At 31.6% G+C, this 21,004-nt stretch overlaps 2 protein-coding genes across 3 annotated transcripts in view; one reads left to right on the forward strand and one right to left on the reverse strand.

Annotated features, from left to right (window-relative positions):
- Positions 1–21,004, forward strand: part of LOC113399404 (uncharacterized protein) — a 519,786-nt gene that overhangs the window by 488,921 nt on the left and 9,861 nt on the right. For both annotated transcript variants that reach the window (XM_026638525.2, XM_026638526.2), the window contains exons 4-11: positions 2,362–2,466; positions 6,262–6,344; positions 13,769–13,846; positions 14,512–14,588; positions 14,675–14,739; positions 14,899–15,076; positions 20,087–20,223; positions 20,647–20,851. In XM_026638525.2, coding sequence (XP_026494310.2) covers positions 2,362–2,466; positions 6,262–6,344; positions 13,769–13,846; positions 14,512–14,588; positions 14,675–14,739; positions 14,899–15,076; positions 20,087–20,223; positions 20,647–20,851 — 928 coding nt within the window. The remainder of the gene's footprint in view (positions 1–2,361; positions 2,467–6,261; positions 6,345–13,768; positions 13,847–14,511; positions 14,589–14,674; positions 14,740–14,898; positions 15,077–20,086; positions 20,224–20,646; positions 20,852–21,004) is intronic.
- The window catches only part of Red (red Malpighian tubules), a 68,397-nt gene that overhangs the window by 19,627 nt on the left and 27,766 nt on the right, over positions 1–21,004 (reverse strand). The gene's annotated exons all lie outside the window — the stretch shown is intronic.

Raw genomic sequence — 21,004 nt, forward strand, 5'->3', positions numbered from 1 at the left:
GCCGCATTTAGCGTCAGATTTGGAATTCACGAAATTAACGATGTTCTGGAAATGTTATCAACCGATTTCCTGATCATTAAAAAGTCTAATCCAATTGAAGTATAACTTTTAAATTAAAATTAATATAGTTACAAAACTATACAGTAGGTATATTTTGTATTTTATGCATTTATATAATAACGACTATAACGAAAGACTGCCTATAAAGCTAAGAAACTACTCGTACTTTAATAAAAATATATTTCATAAAAAAAGTGATCCTGTAAGGGTTGCGTTTTTTTCCTTTTAACGTTCGGAACCCTAAAAACACATTTGAGTTAATAATTTAATTAAAAAAAAATGTCGGCTAAAGTTTCATATTTTTAAATATCATAAATAATATATTTCAAGATGTATTACACTCAAGTTAACACAAATAAATATTTAAAATAGCTATTTTACAATCAACCGCGTGAAATTATGGCGCTGGCAATAAGTATAATATGGCTGATGGTATGTGGTCCGCACCGCCCATAGACAATGGCGCTGTATAATATATTGACCATTTCGTCTGCCCGTAGTTACACTGGGTCAATCGCCCTTCAAACCGGAAAATAATTACACTAAGTATTGCTGTTTGGCGGTAGAATATCTGATTGGTATAAAAGCAAAGTAACAGCGTAAATCTCTTACAGCTCTACCTAGGCCTTCTCCTTTTCGCGAGCGTATTCCAACATTATTCTCATGCATACATGTTGATGCATACATACATATCAAAGTCAAAGTCTGAAATCTTTATGGTTACACTTGCTTATTGATAGTCAAAAATATACCACCGGTTCGGAAATAAACACCTCGAAACCTAGAAGACCCGGGATTTTTCCCAGTTCAAAAACCGCGATATATTTTTTTAATGTTTTATTTCACAATTATATTTTTTATACAATAATAAAAATTATATCCATATTACAAAATATGTACTTATTATATGTGCCATACTATTCTTAACCGTCCAACATACATAAATACTATGATAATATGAAAATTTAGTGTTAAGTATTTATTCGCTTTTACATTTTATAAAATAAAACACTCAGGTCAGGCGATATAATTTTATTGCGCACTGACCTGAACTTTGAACTAAAATTCCTTGAATACATTGTTAAATTGCGTCATAAACATGTTATTTCCACGAAACACTTTGTTCTGAGTAAGTGTTACGAGGCACATATTCATGTAAGCCCGCAAGACATTTGATTAATGTATTTTCAGACACTAGTTTGATCATATTTACAATGTATATTATTAAACTCATGCTAAATTAACTGCGTCGCTTCTAAGATGTTTCTAAATTAACAGTAGTTATAATCTACTTGGACTTCGGTCTGTGTAGTCTTTGTTTGATTATATCTCGGTTCAAACTGTCAAACTCATTTGTTAACTTAAACTACATATTATTATGCTTCAATATTGTAGTATATACTAATGACTTACGGGACCTTGGATTCAAATCTCGGGACCATTTCTATAAAACTTTATTGAGCACAAAGTCAGTGTGATAGTACTCTCTCCTGTGCCTTATATCTCGCCATCTGTGCCTAATATCTCGCTCTACGAGTCGATTGTCGTCCAATTATATTATTAAACTAGCTGTGCCCGCGACTTATTGTTGTAGCCTAAGTTACTCCTTATTACATCAGCTATCTGCCAGTGAAAGTCCCGTCAAAATCGGTCGAGCTGTTCCACAGATTAGCCGGAACAAACAGACACACAGACCGACTGACAAAAATTAAAAAAAAAAGTTATTTTAGTATATGTACCGTGTATACTTGCATTTAGTAAAAAGCGTTATTTTAATATTACAAACAGACAATCCAATTTTATTATATGTACATATATAGATGAGTAGCAATATTCGACAAAATTTTGCACTATAATTACTTTATATTTATCTATCTTTTTCTGTGATTACTGTTAATCCTTTTTTATGTGTGAATAGTAAACAGAAACATACTACAAATGGAAAACAAGTATCAAGCACAGCTTAAGTAACCAGCAAGTTCTGGCAGTATGCCGAGGAAAATGCTAAAATATATAAATACTTTTTAGAGATTATTCCACTTCAGTTATCTGTAGAATTAATCTTAATTATTAAAGCAAAAACCAGAACAATATTTTCTTAACACAAAAGCAGCCTTTATTCTTTTGAACTAAGTTCAATTTACAATATCAATTTTTCATTGGGATATAAAAGTTGACATTAAATTTTTTCTTAGTTTGTCCAAAATAACAGCCGATTGAATATAATATTATTGTAAACGGGATTGTACAAAAACACCTTTACCTATTTTTCTGTAATGTAAATATTTTTTTCTGTCACAGGGAGTTTTACTGCGCATGTTTCGAAGGCTATTCCGGTGCGGACTGCGGCGTTGGTCCATTATGCCCGAGGACCTCCAACATGTGCAAAAACGGGGGTACTTGCAGGTAAGCACGACCCACGTCAAACCTTATGAGTAAATACAGGTGTTTTGATAAATTAGTTTCCTGTTTTTGCACATTTGTTACTTGAGCTAACTTCTAACGAAATGTAAGTTTTCCTTAAGAAAGCTGAAGAGTACTTTGAGATACACTTAGTTATTATTACAAAGAAAGTAATTCTCATTTATATATTCCAAGCTAAAAATATATATGTGAAAAGTTGTTAATAAAAAACTTTAATGTATTCAAATATCGTCGACGCGCGTACATTGTTTGAGTTGTATTTTCATTATTTGAATTTAGTTTTAAACGTCAAAACAATTTTAATATAGAATATTTGTGTAAATACAGAGATTCCATTTCACTGATTACACTTTGTAACAAAACATTACCGTAGCAGTCCTGTTTTATATTTTCGGACGATTAAAAATAGTGTAGTAACCACACGCGTAATATCTCTCTTTTTTATAAATAAAATATACCTACTGTCCTATCAAAGAAATTAATTGCAGGTTAAATTAATTTATCATCAGCATATTGTATTCCATGTTAGGTTTAGATTTAAAATAATGCTGTAAAATATTCTTTCTTCTTTAAATGGTACCAAACGAGATGAGCTCCCGAACACAATTAAAAATAAATAAAACCGAATTCATAAGCTCCTTTTTTCGAAATCGGTTAAAATACTTTTATAATGCGGCACGACAAACTATTTGACAAATGACGAAAAAAATACATTTCTAATTATTTATTACCTAACAATGAATATACATATAACTAATATTCAATTTATTATATTTCTTTCAGATGGCATAATTTTACCTAAAAAAAACACCTAACTTATTATTAAATTGATGTATTACAAGTATTTTTCGTACGAAATAATTATTTTTAATGTAAAAACTATATATCTGATCGTTAAAACGAACTTCTGCTTAGCACAGCATTAAGAAAACAAATAACGACCGATATTTTATGTGTTTTTTATTCATTTGCTTGGCGTACAAAATTTCATAATAAATTAGTTATTCGTAGCCATAGTCGAAGTCATAAAATTGGTTATAGCAATTTAAATGTTGAAGACATCACGTGTATAGCCTATTGCAATGGAAGTAGGAAAAAAGATAAACAAACCTTAGATTTACGTATTTCATGCTATTTGCTAATAACTCAGCTATGTTGTGCACTGCTAAGAGTTTATGATTAATATATCTTCATTTATAATACAACACTAATGCACTTAAACTCTAAATTCCACTTCAATTTTGCTACAAAAATTTCGATAACCGTTTCGTCAACGTTCAAAACGCTATTTTTTTGCAAATCCATAATGAAAATCATAGATTAATCAAGCTCTCGACCAATGATATCGCATCAATTTTCTGTCAAATTTTGTTTATTTGGCTTTTTTCCTTTTGTGGTTGGAATAGAGTATACGTTATTGCTATGATAAGCAAAAGTTATTTGCTCTCAAAGTAAATTTGATAATTAATAAAATTTGGTATGTTTATTTGTTATTTATTATCGAAAAAATTTGATTGTGTTGACAAAACATTATAAATGTTATTAAAGCGCTTTGAACGCTTAAAATATATACATACATCACAAATATACAATTATATATAAATGTTTATATAAAACTCTCATTTCTTTATAATTTTAAACTAATGCAAATAATTATAATAGTTTTCTGTCCATATGAAACTGGTCGCAAACTAAACACTCGCAATTTCCTCTCTATAACGAGTTCTTCGCTGCACACAATAGAGAACTCTCAATATTTATAATGAAAATTTTCGACGGTTATATTGTTTAAAATACCACCATATTCTTATACTTATAAAAGTAATTATAATACTATATTTCACAGATTATAAAATTAAATGCAAATGGAGTGCGCAATACATAATTATGAAGCAAGAAAGAAAATAAAAATTCAAAAGCGAATACAAATTCATGGTAGCGCAAAAAAGCATATTTTTAATAATACGTCATAACTTCATAAGCATAGACTTATTTAACTATTTTTAATTAATACACACTGTAACGAAAATTTGCATTGCTCTCAATCTGCCTTTGGTTCTGAGCTGTCTATGCAAATATTAAATTAAATACATTCAATTCATTTAGACTTACGTCTTATACAATTATATTTCCAACTTTTTAAATTGACTTACGTAAAAGATGATACAAGGAAGTCAGTACGTATTATTCAAAAAGGTTAATATGCAATGGTGTACATTGAATGATAATACAAATAAATAATTAATATAGGAAAGTAATGGGTTAATTTCATGCGTTCAAATATTTGTTCTGATGCAGAGCGATTACATGTTATTACTTTAATTTGTCATTTGAAAGAAGACACGGAACACAATTATAATTTTAAACAACACTTGGTTAAATTGTTTTTTTTTAAACTACTTTAAAAAAAAAAAATATTTATAATTTTAATTTATACTCGACCTGTTTTTAAATAAACATTCAAATAAATTAATTAAAATTTCATTTTTAAACACTTTACGGTTAAATCGTAATAATATAAATATATAACTATAAGTTAAATCATTTGATATGTTTTCAACAGATAAAAAATTATTATTTATCTGTGAAAAAAATGTCATCGTTTGTGATGGCGGCAGAATGTGTCGCATAATTTGAAACGCTTTCAAACTGTTTGCCTGACGTAATGCATTTGCCTGCGTGAAGTGCTCTCAGGACCGTGATAATAGCATCAATTTCCATACAATCTCGTAACCTATGAATTATGCTTTAAATGCGAGTGTGCACAACTGATAAATGCACACTTGAGGGTACACCGGTTGAAGACTTGGAACTCGGAGCGATTATGACGACAGTCCTTAGCTCATCCGTTATATGGAAATTGTTGCCCTGTTAATATCACTGAGTATATTTACGGGCTTCTTAAATTACAATTTAATGGAAGACAATTTATTCTAACTGAAATTATATTATTTAATTATATATAAAGCATTTTATGTCCAGAAAGTTAAATTCGCAATGCTATTGCAACGCTGCTAGCATTCTTGCCATATTTTTAAAAAAATAGATATAGATTTAGGATCGACTAAATTCGTAAAACCGCTCACATATTAAATGCACTTTTAAAATCATTAATATTTATTTATTTCTTATGCGAAAATGATCTTTGTACAAACGTAATAATTTGTAATGTCATATAACCAAATACATTCGTCAAATTGACAATTGTTTTTTTTTTTTTTATTTGTCGATGCTACATAAAACTTGTGTCGTGCTATACCAGTCTACTCGTAATATTTATATTTATGTTATACATATAAATATACAAATATAAAAAATAATGATGTCTATGATATCTAATTAATCATCAAATATTTAAGTCCTGTGGTATAGAACTTGCATTTATTATTATTTTAAGTTATTAAACTAAATTTAATACAAATATATCATCATAAATCTGTACTAATATTAGAATTGGGAAAGTTTGTCTGTCTGTCTTTATGTCTGTTGCTATTTCAAGGCGAAAGCACTGAATCTTGAGCTTGAGCTTCGAGGACTATATTTAATACCTGACGACCTCTAAAACGCAAGCAAAGGCGCTGGCGACAACTAGTTGCATAAAAATGTATTATTATAGTAATTTCTATTTCATAACAAAGTCGTGATTATAGTCTGTAAGTACGTTAAGACTCACTCATATAAATTTAATTTGATACTATTACATAAGCATATAAACAGTAAACCCCAAGTTTGCACACTATGTAAGTTGAATATTTAGTAAGATGTAATTATTGACAGGCAAATGGGCCCGGCGGCTGTGAGCTGCATCTGTGCGCCCGGCTACACGGGAGATCTCTGCGAATCACAGATTGCTGCACCGGGTAAGAATATGATAATATAACCATAATTATGATATACTTAAGATTCCGGAGCAGAAAATATTAAAAAAAAAAACAATTATCTTGAAACATGAGTCTGTATCTTTGTTAAATAATTTCATAACAAAACAAAAATACAAACTCATGTTCAAATTAATTTACATAACATTAACACCAAAATAAAACACCAATCACCTATACAAACAAAAATACTTTTACCGTTCCAAGTTAAAATTGCAACCACTCACAAATCGCCTCGACAGCTACCATTCTGTACCAAGCACCAGAGTTCTCTGTTGTGCGACTCTATTTAAATATGTAAATAAGCTATGGACCTTACCTTACTGTCCGAGAGCCCACAAATAAAATGGCGGTTTTAGATTAAAGAGTATCCTTGTTTTACAACGCCGATAAACGAATCTCCTAACTATATCATATATCTAATGTATTAATTGTGCTATATATGTATTTATAACATATATATATTTTTAATGGTAGGACAGCAATGGAAATTATTTAATAGTATAACAATACTTAAAATACACGCAATACCTTTAACATATTTATGTATTCTTATAATATATAACATTAAATAAGAAGAATACGTAAAAAAAATCAGTAGGCATAGTTGCTTAATAAAACTTATTAATATAATTACAATAAAATATTATACCTATCCAGAATTATTAAAATTCTGTCATAAATATTCAGAGGAGAAAAGAAACAATTTCATTCGTGCTTATTAGAGCTGTATCGTCTAATATTGTGCTTATTTAAGTGTTAAGCTTTCACGTCATAACTATTCAACTGACCATTATTACAATTCGCATACACGTTGTCAAGATTCCAGAAAAGGACATACATAGATCCTAATATCAACCAACACACACACACGTTTAAGACGTGGACAGAAAATAGTAATATATACGTGTAAATAAAAACGAGATATATTTTAATTATAGGAATAACTAGAAGAAAGTACTAAAGCCAAAAAAAAATCTCTTAATGGGAACTCAGAAACCCAACTCCTATTAAAGTTCATCGTAATTAACACCAAACATCATTACATCGATTCATAGAAAACTTTGCGTTAAGAAAAAAATATATAGCATTAAAATAATGTATTCGCTGTAGAATTTAAATTCAACCGCTGATATATTTACGTGTAATCAGCGAAATAATACAGAGGAGATGCACGTATAAATTATATTTTGACTTGTTTTTATTTTGATTTGATTTGTTATTATGATTTAGTGTATTCTTAAATTGTCATTAATAAATTATGACGAAATTAACGTTGTTAGTAATATCATATTTGACTACATTTCTCGTTAAATGTGCGGTAGAGGAAAATGAGTGCATATTGAAATAATTTTATTGGACCGTGTTGTCCAGAAATGTAAACCTACAGAACGGGTACGGGTAGTGTACCCGATAAATGTTGTTTGCATTTAAAAGATAAACCACTTTTATAATCACAGAAACCCTGCTAAATTATATATGTATATTGATATTATTATGCATCTTATTTTAAAGAAATTACATAACTTTTAAAATTTTTCTTTAAAATATTTACGTTTGTGGTCCTTCTATGTATGTGTTTTGCTTGTGACTCCTCTGATTAAACTGAATTTTTGAATAAAACTATGAATAATATCCTTTCTTAAACTTGTGCTCAAAGAATATTTCTAAACCTGGTTCAGTTTACAGCACTCCGACGGATCTATTGTCACAAAGACTTTAATATTAAAGCCTCCAACTGCGCTTTAGTGTAACAGATTTCCAATATCTCAGCTGGAGACGATTGCAGCGTCAGTAGACGTCATATTTTACTTTAAACAAGCGCTAACTTCGCGCCGTCAACAGGTGCAGGGTGGGGAAAATGCTATAACGTTCCTTCGGAAATAATATGGACCATAGTCTGAAATTTATTTACAATATAAGATGTTTGAAATAAAGATTTCGAAGAGAATAAAAGGAGATTATTTGTCGTAGTGACATTTAAGTGAGACGTGATGAAATAACTTAATTCATGAAGTTAATAATTTATCTCATAATAAGAGATAAAGAAAAACGTAAGAAAACTACTACTTGTATATACATCAACTCGGTTCGGTCGCAGCCAAATAATGGGGGGGCCATATCTTTCATATTAAATTAATATATTAAAAATTAAATTAAATTTTATTATAATAAGTATAAAATAAATTATGAATAAAATTCTAAAACAAGTCTTATTCTTATTGACAAACTAGTTGATTATACGTATAACGGGGTATCTCTGGATGAATAGTTAGAAAAGCTGAACTTGTCAGATTATCGTCTATCATTCTTGGAACGTTTTAACATCGATTTGACGTATACAATTATGGGATGTTTGCTATGATCCCTACGATATGCCCTCTCGAACCGCGCCTGACATCGACCTGAATTAACATGCGATCAGCGGCTTGATGGTGTATGAACTGCAATCCAGATCTGAGTACTTACGAGGATATTCTAGGCGATAAATCCCAATAAAATCTTAGTAGCGTGAATAACCTCAAATTTAAAAATGTATAAAACCTCGTGTATTTTATGTTTATACAAAGATGATACTTAGCGTTAATTTATTCTTTGAAGCATACACATTATAAATTACATGAACGTCTAGAACGCGATATTCGAGAGCCCCTTATCCCTCTAATATTCTGAAGAGTCACGAGAGAGAGAAGAGACTGTCTGTCTCGTCTTCATTATGCACATACATAATGCTCAAAGCAGGAATTTAATTTAATAGTGACTCGGTGTAAGTTTTCCACCAATTGAAATACAATATTAAATTTATAATTAAATTCAAGGAATGCTCCAAGATTCTCTTATCACGGTAAATCTTGTATATTATAATTATATGCCTTATTTAATCCAAAAAACTTCTGAGAACTGATTCTGATCGGAAAAAATACACTATTATTAACACATCGATCAAAGTTACAACGAAGCACTTTTTTTTTAATCCGTTGTCCATTTAAAAAAATAATATATCAAATCTCATAAATTAAACATTAAAATTTTCGCAAATGAATCCATTTCTCTACATCGAATCAAACAAAAGGCACGGGTTAACTTTCGCAGTTATTTGAAAGTAATCACTTATATGGATCGCTTTATTAATTCAAACGAATCCAATGAATTTGATTTGTTTCCGAACTCCAAAAAGTTTGATTAAACGTTCGTAAACAATGGTTCATAAAAACTGTAACGAACGGTTGTAATAAGAACGTTTTGGTTTTGATAATAATTGATGGTTTCGTGTAAGGCCATCTGGGTAAGTACCAGTACCATCCACTTATCACATTTTCTACCGCAAAACAGCAATGCTTAATATTGTTGTGTTCCGGTTTGAACTGTGATTGAGCCACTGTAACAGGCAAAAGGGACATCACATCTTAGTTCCCAAGATTGGCGGTGCATTGGCTTTGTAAGAAAAGATTAATATTATTCATGTTTATGGGCGAACTACCATCAAATTGCGTGCATCTTAACCGATGATTGCGGGGTCAAATCTAGAAACACTGAATTTTCATATGCTTAATTTGTGTTTATAATTCATCTCGTGCTCGGCGGTGAAGAAAAACATCGTGACGAAACCTGTATGTCATAAAATGATTAATTTGAAACTTCTTTATAAAAAAGTACCTAATGTTTCAAATCGAATAATATAAAAACTTATGACATGTTCCATAGATACGCGTATCATTCTATAAATACGGTTATTTTAACACAACATAATATTTCCATTCATTTTAATGACCAAGAAATAAAAAAATAAAAAAGAGATTACTGGACCCTCACGTTTTCAATTCAAGCGTCATGATAAAAAAAATCGTTCGTAATCACCCTGAAAGTACATTCCGATATAATTAGGTTCATTTCCTCGCGAGGATTTACGAACAAGAAAGCGCTTTAATAATAAATGGTTTGTTTAAATTCTTAACGAAGTACTTGTTTAAGGTCCGATGTATTTTACTTTTAAATTCAAATCGAATATAATTTTGTATAGAATTGTATTAACGTATTTCTATTTGATTTTATGTATTTCTTGTCTCTTTTCGTCAGTTTTTTTTGCCGACTTCAAAAGGAGAATTATCGATTCGTCCATTTTGTTTGTCTATGTTCCCCGATAGCTTCGTCGTTAGCGAAGCGATTTATATCAAAAAAGATTAAAATTTCTTCTTTTTATTTCTTTGAATTTTATAGTTTACTAGTTTTCGCCCGCGTGTTAGGTTGTCTTAGGTTTTAGGTATTAAAAAAAATAATTGTGGCGCATTGAGAGTTCTGTACAAGGCTGAAAGACATACCAGGTTATTTTTAGATTTAGACATCTCATAGGATATCCTTTACTTTGTTAACAAGAACACATAATAGATGCCGATAATTTTCTGTGCAGGGGCGAGCCTCCGTGAGTGAATAGAACTTTACTACCAAATAACAATACATTTTTGTTTAATATCAAAATCTAGACATTGAGAAAGCTCAATATAAACAAAATTAAATTATACGTAAAGTCAAAAACGGCAATTACATATAAATCAGTATTTAATGTTTTCACAGAAATACATAATTAACTCTCTTAAACATTTTTCCTCATCTGTATATTTATAAACGGTATATGATTTAAATGAATAGTTCTCTATTTTTAAGATAATAATTTACCAAACTAATAACAACACAACAATAACACGACGTAGTTGTCGCTCTACATTTAAAAAAATAATAAATTACAATAATTGTTTCTCCGCAAAGGAACGTATTTAGCTTTAATTACATTCTCCAAGCACTTAAAACCCTTTGTTCTTAACATAAACAATGTCAAGAATATTCAATGAGTCACAAAACACGCAGTCGATTAATTTGACAAATAGTGCTTCCTCTCCAACGCGATCAATTCTTCAATCTTATAGCTCCAATTCGCTTACTAATTCTTATAGTATCTGTGGTAACATATTAATTGCCATGGAACACATAACACAAGAGACGTTATGGCCCAGTGGTTAGAACGCGTGCATCTTAACCGATGATCGTATATCCATCATTACGCATTAGAGAAGATTGGTGGAATGAGCTCCATACCTCCTCCTCAATGGGAGAAGAGGCCTTAGCTCAACTTTGGAAAATTTACAGTCCGTTACTCTACATAACACATACCAGTCAGTATCTATTTACTAGCGATTTTGCTTTTTAATTACCTATTTGCTGGAATGCATTCAACTTAATTGGTTACGGGTTCAAACCCGGACAAGCACCATTAAGTTATCACGTGCTTAGTATGTTTATAGCTACTCTTATCACGTCCAGTTTTTAACTCATCTCGTGGTCGACGGTAACGAATAACAGCGTACGAAACGATCCCGATCCCGATCACAGCGCCACCTATCGAGTCATGTCTACTCATATACACACCAAAACACCAACCGTTTTTTTTATGGCATAGAATGGCGGACGAGCGTTTGGGCCACCTAATGGTAAGTGGTCACCACCGCCCATAGACAAAGGCGCTGTAAGAAATATTAACAATTCCTTACATTACACCAATGCGCAACCAAACTTGAGAGCTAAGATGTTATGTATCTTGTGCCTGTAGTTATTCTGGCTCACTCACCGTTCAAACCGAAACACAACAATACTGAGTACTGTTATTTGGCGGTAGAATATCTGATGAGTGGGTAGTACCTACCCAGACGGGCTTGCACAAAGCCTTACCACCAAGTAGAAGGAGTTCAATTACGTACACACATACAGAAGGTTTATACCCAAGAAACGATGGATGGATTGTTTGAAAGACGATATGGTTAGAAAGAATGTTACTTGTGAGATCACGTCCGACAGAGAAGTATGGAAGAAGAAGACATGCTGTGCCGACCCCAAGTAAAATTGGGATAAGGGCAGGAGGAGGAGGATGATGATACAGAAGGTTTATGTATATAAAATAAAGATTTAAGTGTCAACAGTACTTTTATTACCAAAAAATAAAAAAATGTCATGAAGCGCTCTAAAAAAATAACAATTTTGCACCAAGCGTTTTCTCATCTAAATTAGGAGCAATTATGTATATGGCCCTTTTATGATATTATACATTTAATGACGGAATATACAATCTACTCGGGGCACTTTAATTTTTTCAGCAGTGTTGTTTATTCTACAAAAAAGTTTAAAAAATAAAATGTTAGCATGTTTGTCCTCTATGTTCCTAAACTATTCATCCGATTGCAATAATTTGGTGAGTTATTCTGCGTTCTTGGCCTAAAAAAACATGTTATTTTTGTTTATTCCACCGCCAAGCAGTAATACTTTGTACTGTCGTGTTTCTTTCTAAAGGGTGAGTGAGCCAGTGTATAGTTATAATATCTTAAATTCCATGGTTGGCAGCACATTGGCGATATAAGAAATTATTAAAAATAATATGGCGCCAATGTCTATAGGTAGTGTTGATCACTAACCAGGTATCCTGTTATAAGACTACGTTCATCATTAAAAAAAAAAAAAAAATTCGATACTTCGAACATAATAAATCTTAAAAGCATACCTTAAGGCCTAATTCTGAAAACCCCAATTTGTCAATGGCTCCTTAGTTCAACGATTCTGTGAGACAACATCATCATTTTCTTTACCATTTCCTCATTTCGACCTCGTCCGTGGCGGCAATTTGCTGTCAGCTAATGAACGTTTGGACGAAACGGCGGTAGTAAACATCAGCTTACAGTTTGAGGTTATCTTGGAAAAACAAGAACAATCTCGCGGCTTGATGTAGGTGTTTTCCTACATTCCCGTTTAACGACGTATTTATTGCGAGAGAGCAATTATATATTAACGCCCTTTGTTTTTATAGCGTTAGTCAAATAAATAGTTGATTCTTCAGTGAACACTAAGTTAGTAAAAGAAACAGTTGAGCTTCATTTACAAGAAACTTACGAATCAAAAATACTTAAATAATTAATTTGTTAGTAAAAACGTTAAATAAGAATAAAATTCGAATATAGATAATATATAATATATTGACTGACAAAAGCAGTAAATATTATAAACTACCTATTTTAAACTGGAGATACTGAATAGGCTGGGTTTGTTTCTGTAAGCTGACTGGGGACTATGTAACTAACTGCGTATCTATATACGACTTGTTGTCGGCCGCGCCTTCGCCTTAATTTTCTTGAAAATTGTGCCGAAAACGTCTTAAAGTATTTGTAAAATACTTTACGACGTTTCGTCAAATGTAGACCACGTTTGACGACACGTCTTAATGAAGTATATGACAGAACCGAGTAAAAGTAATACTCAGGTTACCTGAGTTTAAATCTACATTTTTATGTATTTGATTTGTTCAAAATATTAAATATGTAAATTCAATTTTGGTGTCTTTATTTATAAAAAAAATTACTTTTTCTTAGAGTGCGGAATTGAAGAGTGCTCTGAGGGCTGCAGGAAAGGAAGTTCATGCGATTGCAACCCCAAGGACACTGATGTTTGTAAGTATAAGTAATTACATGCAATAGACCTTACTGTATATGATTCCACACATATGTATGTATATATTTATGTGTGTGGTCATAAAAAAGCAGCTCCGACTATTTCACCCGCGTTAACCATTACTGTTAGTCGTGTAATATTATGTAGTTTATTTAACAAACGCATTTTTATCAAATTAAATCGGCCTGGGAGATGCTGAAGCGGATTTGAAAAGTTAAAGAAACTATTCAGTTGTAAACATTGTTTAAAATAATATAACGTAGATACTTATAAATATTTGAATAAGTTGTTTTTCTTTTTATCTGTGCTGAGAGGTCACAGATTATTACGCCAATGTTATAGCCTAACCGTTGGAGAAATAAGTTTTTTTTGTTATTTTTAATCACTTATCCATATTTTTAGTACAAAGTTGGACAATATGTTTATTTTCCTAAGGAGAGCTGACATTATCCTAGCAGAGGGTTGCAACCCAGCAGAGACATTTAGTGAAGGTCTACATTTTGTGCAATCCAAAGTAAATGCACTTGAAGCCACATAGCAGGGTATAGCTAGTTTACAAAAAATTTACAGAGCAATATTCAAGCCTTAAAAAAACCACTAAGTCTACTCAATATATAGAAATATTTCTATGGATGATAATAATAAATGATTTTCGTATTTTTAGCGTCCGCCCGATTTGAAACGAGGTTACAAATAATGGACCAAGGCGATTCCAATTTATCTGAACAAATCGTTAAACAGGTAAACCGAACGGTTAAGTCATATCGTTGTTTAATACATTTTAATAAAACACGAGATTTGAATTGTAACTATTACTTCCGTTTCAGATCACAAATTACCTGAGGGCTTCTAATATAACGCTACACGATGACATCGAAATTTTAAATATAAGGTATGTTATTTACCTCGTTATTTTGTTTAATGTGGACACTTTATTGGTTTGTACTGCTGTCGTTCCGTGATAGTTTGAGACAACGGTTTTATGTAGTGTTGTACCGAATTTTACGGCTTATTTTATAAGTAAGTTAATATGTTGAAACCGTATTCGCAGTTCTCCCGAAGCGTCCGGCGCACGAACCGTGTGGTTACGTGTGTGGGGCGCACGGCGTGAGGCGGGTACCCTTCGTACAGCGCTCGCGCGCCTCGCCGCTACGCGCTCGCGCACCGACCGGCTACGACTGTTGCCCGCCACGCTGCACTTCGATATGCAACCGGCACTTAGTTTACACGTAAGTTATTATCCCTGTTTACATGTACATCAGCTTGCTGCTTAGTCGGAATAATAAAAATATTCATCGGAATCCGAGCTCATCGATCTATCGTTTAAAAGCAGGATTTTCATAAAAACTTAGTCATGTAAACATTCACCAATATACTCTGAAACAATCATTATTTTAAGAAAGAAACTATCAATTTCCAAATCTATACTTATAATAAAATTGGAGTGTCTGTTTGTAATATTAAAATAACCCATTTTTACTAAATGTGTATGTATGTATACACGGAACATATAACAAAATAACATTTTTTACAATTTTTGTCTGTCTGTCTGTCTGTTTGTTCCGGCTAATCTCTGGAACAGCTGAACCGATTTCGACGGGACTTTCACTGGCAGATAGCGGATGTAATAAGGAGTAACTTAGGAGTACTTTAATTTTAGAATTATATATAGAATAAAAATAAAATCACGCTACAATATCCAAAAAACTTAAATTCAAACAAAGCGCACGAAGTCGCGGCCACAGCTAGTGTATTATAAAAAATATTTATCTAACTGTATGGTACTAATATTTCTCTTGAGAACAAACATGAATTATTAGTTAAAAATTATTAAAATAAGATCTTGACAACTCTCAAAACCACTTACTCGTGAAAAACAAATATTACCAATATATTTAGATAAAACTTTAGAATCGCAATACTTATGTATTTCGTACGGTGATATAAAATTTTTCAATTCACTTGAATTTAAATTCTATATTTATTTGAAGATGAGACTCACTAACCGAGTCGCCTCGATGGCGCTCGCTGTGCAAATCGATGAAATTATATAAAAATATTCATATTTATATTGTTTTCCTAAATAAATCTGAAGAAGACGCAGTGCTACAGAATTTAATAGACTAATATGTTTAGTTCTTTATTTCTAAACACCAAAAAAAATAGAAGACTAAAACAACAACAAATAATATCAAAAGTGATACTATCTTAAAATAACATTAAAATTATAATAAAACGTTAAGAACATAAACAAAAATAATATACATAAAGAATACACGACGTGTACTGCATAATGAAGCTGTATGAACGAAATGAAGGAGTTGTGTGATTGGAAACTACATAATGAAGCTTTACGGTGTGAGAAAAAAACGGTCGACCACTCGGCTCTAATCAAAGCTAATTTAAAATTATAAAAATGCTAATATTTTGAGGCTATTATTTTCCCTCTCATTTAAAATATCCTTAAAATTTACGTTTGAGCATATGTGTTATGTAAGACTAGTTGTCTGACTCGTGCAGGTAAAATTCATAAAAAACCCCGTTGCCCCCCCCCCCCCCCCTTAGAAGTGGTAAAATCCAAAAATCCTTTCTTAATGAGTTCAAATAGTTTTCCTGATATACGCAGATCTGTTTACACAGATCATCGCCCTCAGCCACCCCAATGACCAGCGCTAGATTAAAGCCTCGCTCCAGATCCTCATCTCATTTAATGCAAACGGTCTTATCGACCAAATCGATCTACTTCGTGATTTTCATCGTAACCCCGTCGACGTTAAGTTAGTGCGGGAGACATTTCTCAAAGACGTAAACATTTAAAAAAAAGTCTCAAATAGTTCAATTGGATTTACTATGTAAGTGACGTTTAAGTGTAAATTTAAAAACAAAGAAATAAAGATATGAAATCCACTGAATGGTGAATGAATGAAAGACTTCACATACTTATAGTACAATGAAGTTCAGGATCACCGCATTCATTGTCCACTGACTTTGTAAAATATTTTCGAGGCTTTATCGCCGCTTCGTAAACTACAGTGAATTATTGTGAACGACAAGCGGGTAGACGAGACGTTACCGATTTCACACAAAGCCCTTGAGATTTATGGCGGCTGCAATGTCGGTTTTCCGTTATATTTGTACTTACAAAGATAAAGTCGTGTCACTCAAATGAAACGAGATTCAATCTTGTTATTTGTGGATAATACTTATAATACGAAAATATAAACTCTCGTTCATTCTCAAACATGATTCATAACTGTTTTTCATTTACTGTGTATTTTCGATTCTTAGGCATATTGTCATTTAAGAACTTTACTTTTAAATCGTCACCGGACTTGTATATACTCACAAATATTATAAATACGTTTCCTCGTCTCTACCACTCAACCAATCACCATGAAATAGTATACACGTTTTCAGGCGTACCTGACATCTACACACACACACAATAAAACTCAATCACACTTGTACGCGACCTTGTACTTTATAGTTTTAACTGGCTCGCTTGTCTAGTTTGTAATAGCTAGTCTTATAAATCTGCAAATCCAGAGTTCCAAACTCGAATCGAGCCTGTAAAGAGAGTACTCATTCATCATTAAATAATTCTCAGGAGTAGACTGGATTTTAGTTACTAAGAGCACGTACAAGCACACATAAACGAATACTTTCGTTCCGGATTGCCATTCCTTTTTTATGAATATGACTTAGAAGAGTGACATCACAAGACTCTGTACCGTGACGATATAATTAATATTTTTCCTAGATACATATTGACATAATTTGATTCAAAGATTAGATAAATTGTCATCCTTACTTTTTATACGTTAATAAAGTGTAGCAAAACTTTACTTAAATATAATTTTATAAAAATATAATATTTATAAAAAGAAATTTACTTGGTACTAACAATAAATATGAAGTACGATAAAATACAAACGCAAATACACCATAATTTCTTACCACGGAGTTATCCTCCGCACGAACTTGTGCAGTAAGGAATATAAGTAAAAAGTTAGATAGTTGCATTCAATATTTATTGCAACGTGTACAACATGGCCACCTGCTTCCCGATGCATTTTCATAACACTTATTTGTTTCAATTATGCCTTGAAAAAGTTGCATTATTTTTTCGATATTTTTCTGTACTATTGTACTCGGTTATAATTATACTAATATATAGTATGACGTGTAAGCATCTCGAAAATACAAACAATGAAAATGTTGGTTAATTTATTATAATTTAAAAAAGTAACGACTACTTTAGTTTTTCAGTGTCACAAAGAATTCATCGTGCGTTCATTTTAAACGTTTTGTTTAGATAATATAACTTTTTACAATTTGCAATTCGAAACAATGGTCTTAGGTGTAATAGAAAATATTTGAATTAAACGTGTAAAAAGTAAACATGCGGTTGGCGAATGCTTATATCTCATTAGTTAAAAAAAAAATTAATGTATGAAATATAGATTGTAATGAATCAAATTAAATTTCCTTATTCACCTTATAATCATTACGCATGATTATTAAATTAAAAACTACCAACACCGGGAACATCAAAATTTCACAAAAGGAAATTATAGAAAACGTAATATGTACATCAAAATCACGGACAAAGCGTCTGTGTTGATAAGATTGACTGTGATTACAAAGAAAAAGCAATAGAATAAACTGAAAATATTTTTAGTCTAATAACCTTTTACAAGTACTTTTAAATAAAGCAAGCGCTATATAATATCAAAAATTAAAACACGCGTCGTTAAAAATAAAATATACATACATAAAACGCGTTCTCAATTGTATTTTGACCAACTAACAGAGTCTAAAACTTTGAATATAATATTTTAACATCACAGTTTGGCAAGCGCCCCAATTTTAAAATATACAAACCATAATTGTATTCTAGTTAAAATAGGATTTAACATTAAAACTTGTGTAAAACTGCGGTAAAACATTTTCTATTACATTAAAAAGATCAAAAGTTCAGAACTTCGCCTTTAACTCGGCTATAAAATTCGCCATCGTCGGCTGATGTCGCTTCGTCGAAAGTTTAATTATTTACTATATGCAAGTTTAAGAACAGGCTGAGAGAATATCTACACGATTGCGGTAAAATGTCGAAACTTTATTTAATGGGAATGAAATATGCGTGAATCAATTACGACTTGAAATTAAGCAAATTGGTTTTTTTTTTTTATTTTAATAAATAATATTAATGTCACATTGAAATGTCCTGGTCTAAGGCCTCCTCTCCACTAGAGGAGAAGGTTTGGAGTTCATGCCGTTCTACCACACTGCTCTAATGGGAATTGTTAGATACACGTGTGGCAGGTTTTCTTCCAGACAGGTTTCCGTCACGATGTATTTTTTCACCGCTGACCACGAGATGCATTTTAAACACAAATTAAGCACATGAAAACTGAGTGATACATACTCGGGTTTGGATCCAAAATTATCGATTAATATTCACGTGATCTATATGAATACCAATAATCCCTTACAAAAAAATGATATTGTTAACGTTAAATTTTATCAAAATTTATATAACAAGAGAAAATTTAATGATAATTAAGTACCTTGTTAAAGTAGTTTAATTCAAACTGGCTCATAGCCAGCTGCACTAAACACCGCGTTAACCTGAATTAGCACATATATTATAATGGCCGAGAAGAATTTAGCTAAAACGCTAATAGAATCTAACACTGTTTCATTTCCTTAAAACTTTGCACACTCGCGTTGAATTGATTGCGTATTACTGTGTTAAAAATGAGTTAAAGATATAAATTTTTTTTTATTATTATAATTATTTAATTTAAGTTTAGTTAAACATGAATTCCTCTCCTTCTCTTATAATTGATTTGATATTTGAAAGAAATTGTTATCCTTACTTTTTTTACACAAATTTTTGTTACACAAATTACAAAAAAAAAACAATAAAGGATTATAACGTTGTATATATAAACCTCTTTTTAGATAATTTGCTTTTTGCGCCAATAAAAAAAATATTATACATACATAATATGATATATATTTATGTGGATTTTTATTAATATAATAACTCAAATAAAAAATATATTTGTAAAAAAAATTGAACCGGCTAAACTCTGTCAATGAATCCGACAAAATGTAATAAGAAACTCGTAAAATATCGTACAGTGCATAGATTGAGGCATAAAAATTTCATTACGCAGTAAAATGTACCAACATATCTCGTAGTGCCATGTAAATTTCCTCTTTTATTGCAGGCATTGATCGTGAACCAGCGCCCGGAAGTGTGGGAAGGCTCCGAGTTTATTCTAAGTTGTATGGCGTATGGATCACCAGAAATAGCGTTTACCTGGTACAAAGATGGAGTCAAAGTGAATTTTAATGGTACAACAAGGTGAATTGTCATAATAGAAACCTTATATATAAAATGTTTTAAAAAGTCAAAATATTAAAAAAATATCCTACAATAAATTTCCTTATTTATTAATATAGATACGTGTGTAATGCGACATCAATGGTGGTGTCTTTTTATGACTTATGTAGGTGGAAACACCGCTGCATAGACACTGGAACCGTAAGAATTTTTTACCATTCCTCACATCGCAAATGGGCCAGTCTTGGGAACTGAGATGTTTTGACCCAGGAGCCTGTAATTGCACTGTCTAACTCATCTTGCAAACAACAAAAATATTGCACAACGATACCAAATATTACTGCTTGACGGTAGAATATATGACGAGTGATACCTTACCTGTAGTGATACCTTACACCATCTTCCTCCTATATATCCTTACTGTAATGTATTCAAAATTTACAGGGACATTTGGACACGAACCGTAGCCGAAGATGCGTTAGGGCGACGGATGTCAGTACTTGGTATATCAGAAGCTAAGAAATCTGATAGCGGAAGATGGTCATGTTCAGCAGATGACGCTGGAAGAAGGAGATGTAGTGCACTTAGACTGACTATACTTAGACCTCCTGATATACGACTTGTACCTTCGACTCTCACCGTAAATAAGGTAAGTAAAATGTATTACAGAAAATAAAAAACGCACCTAAAATATTTTTATAACTTTTAGTTCATACTTTAAAATCGATGTGTTGTATGATCAATGAAGGTTCAATTCAAAATTTATTTTTATTTCTTTTACTATACGCACCTTTCAAATGTT

This window comes from Vanessa tameamea, chromosome 19 (assembly GCF_037043105.1).
Source record: "Vanessa tameamea isolate UH-Manoa-2023 chromosome 19, ilVanTame1 primary haplotype, whole genome shotgun sequence".
Lineage (NCBI taxonomy): Eukaryota > Metazoa > Arthropoda > Insecta > Lepidoptera > Nymphalidae > Vanessa > Vanessa tameamea.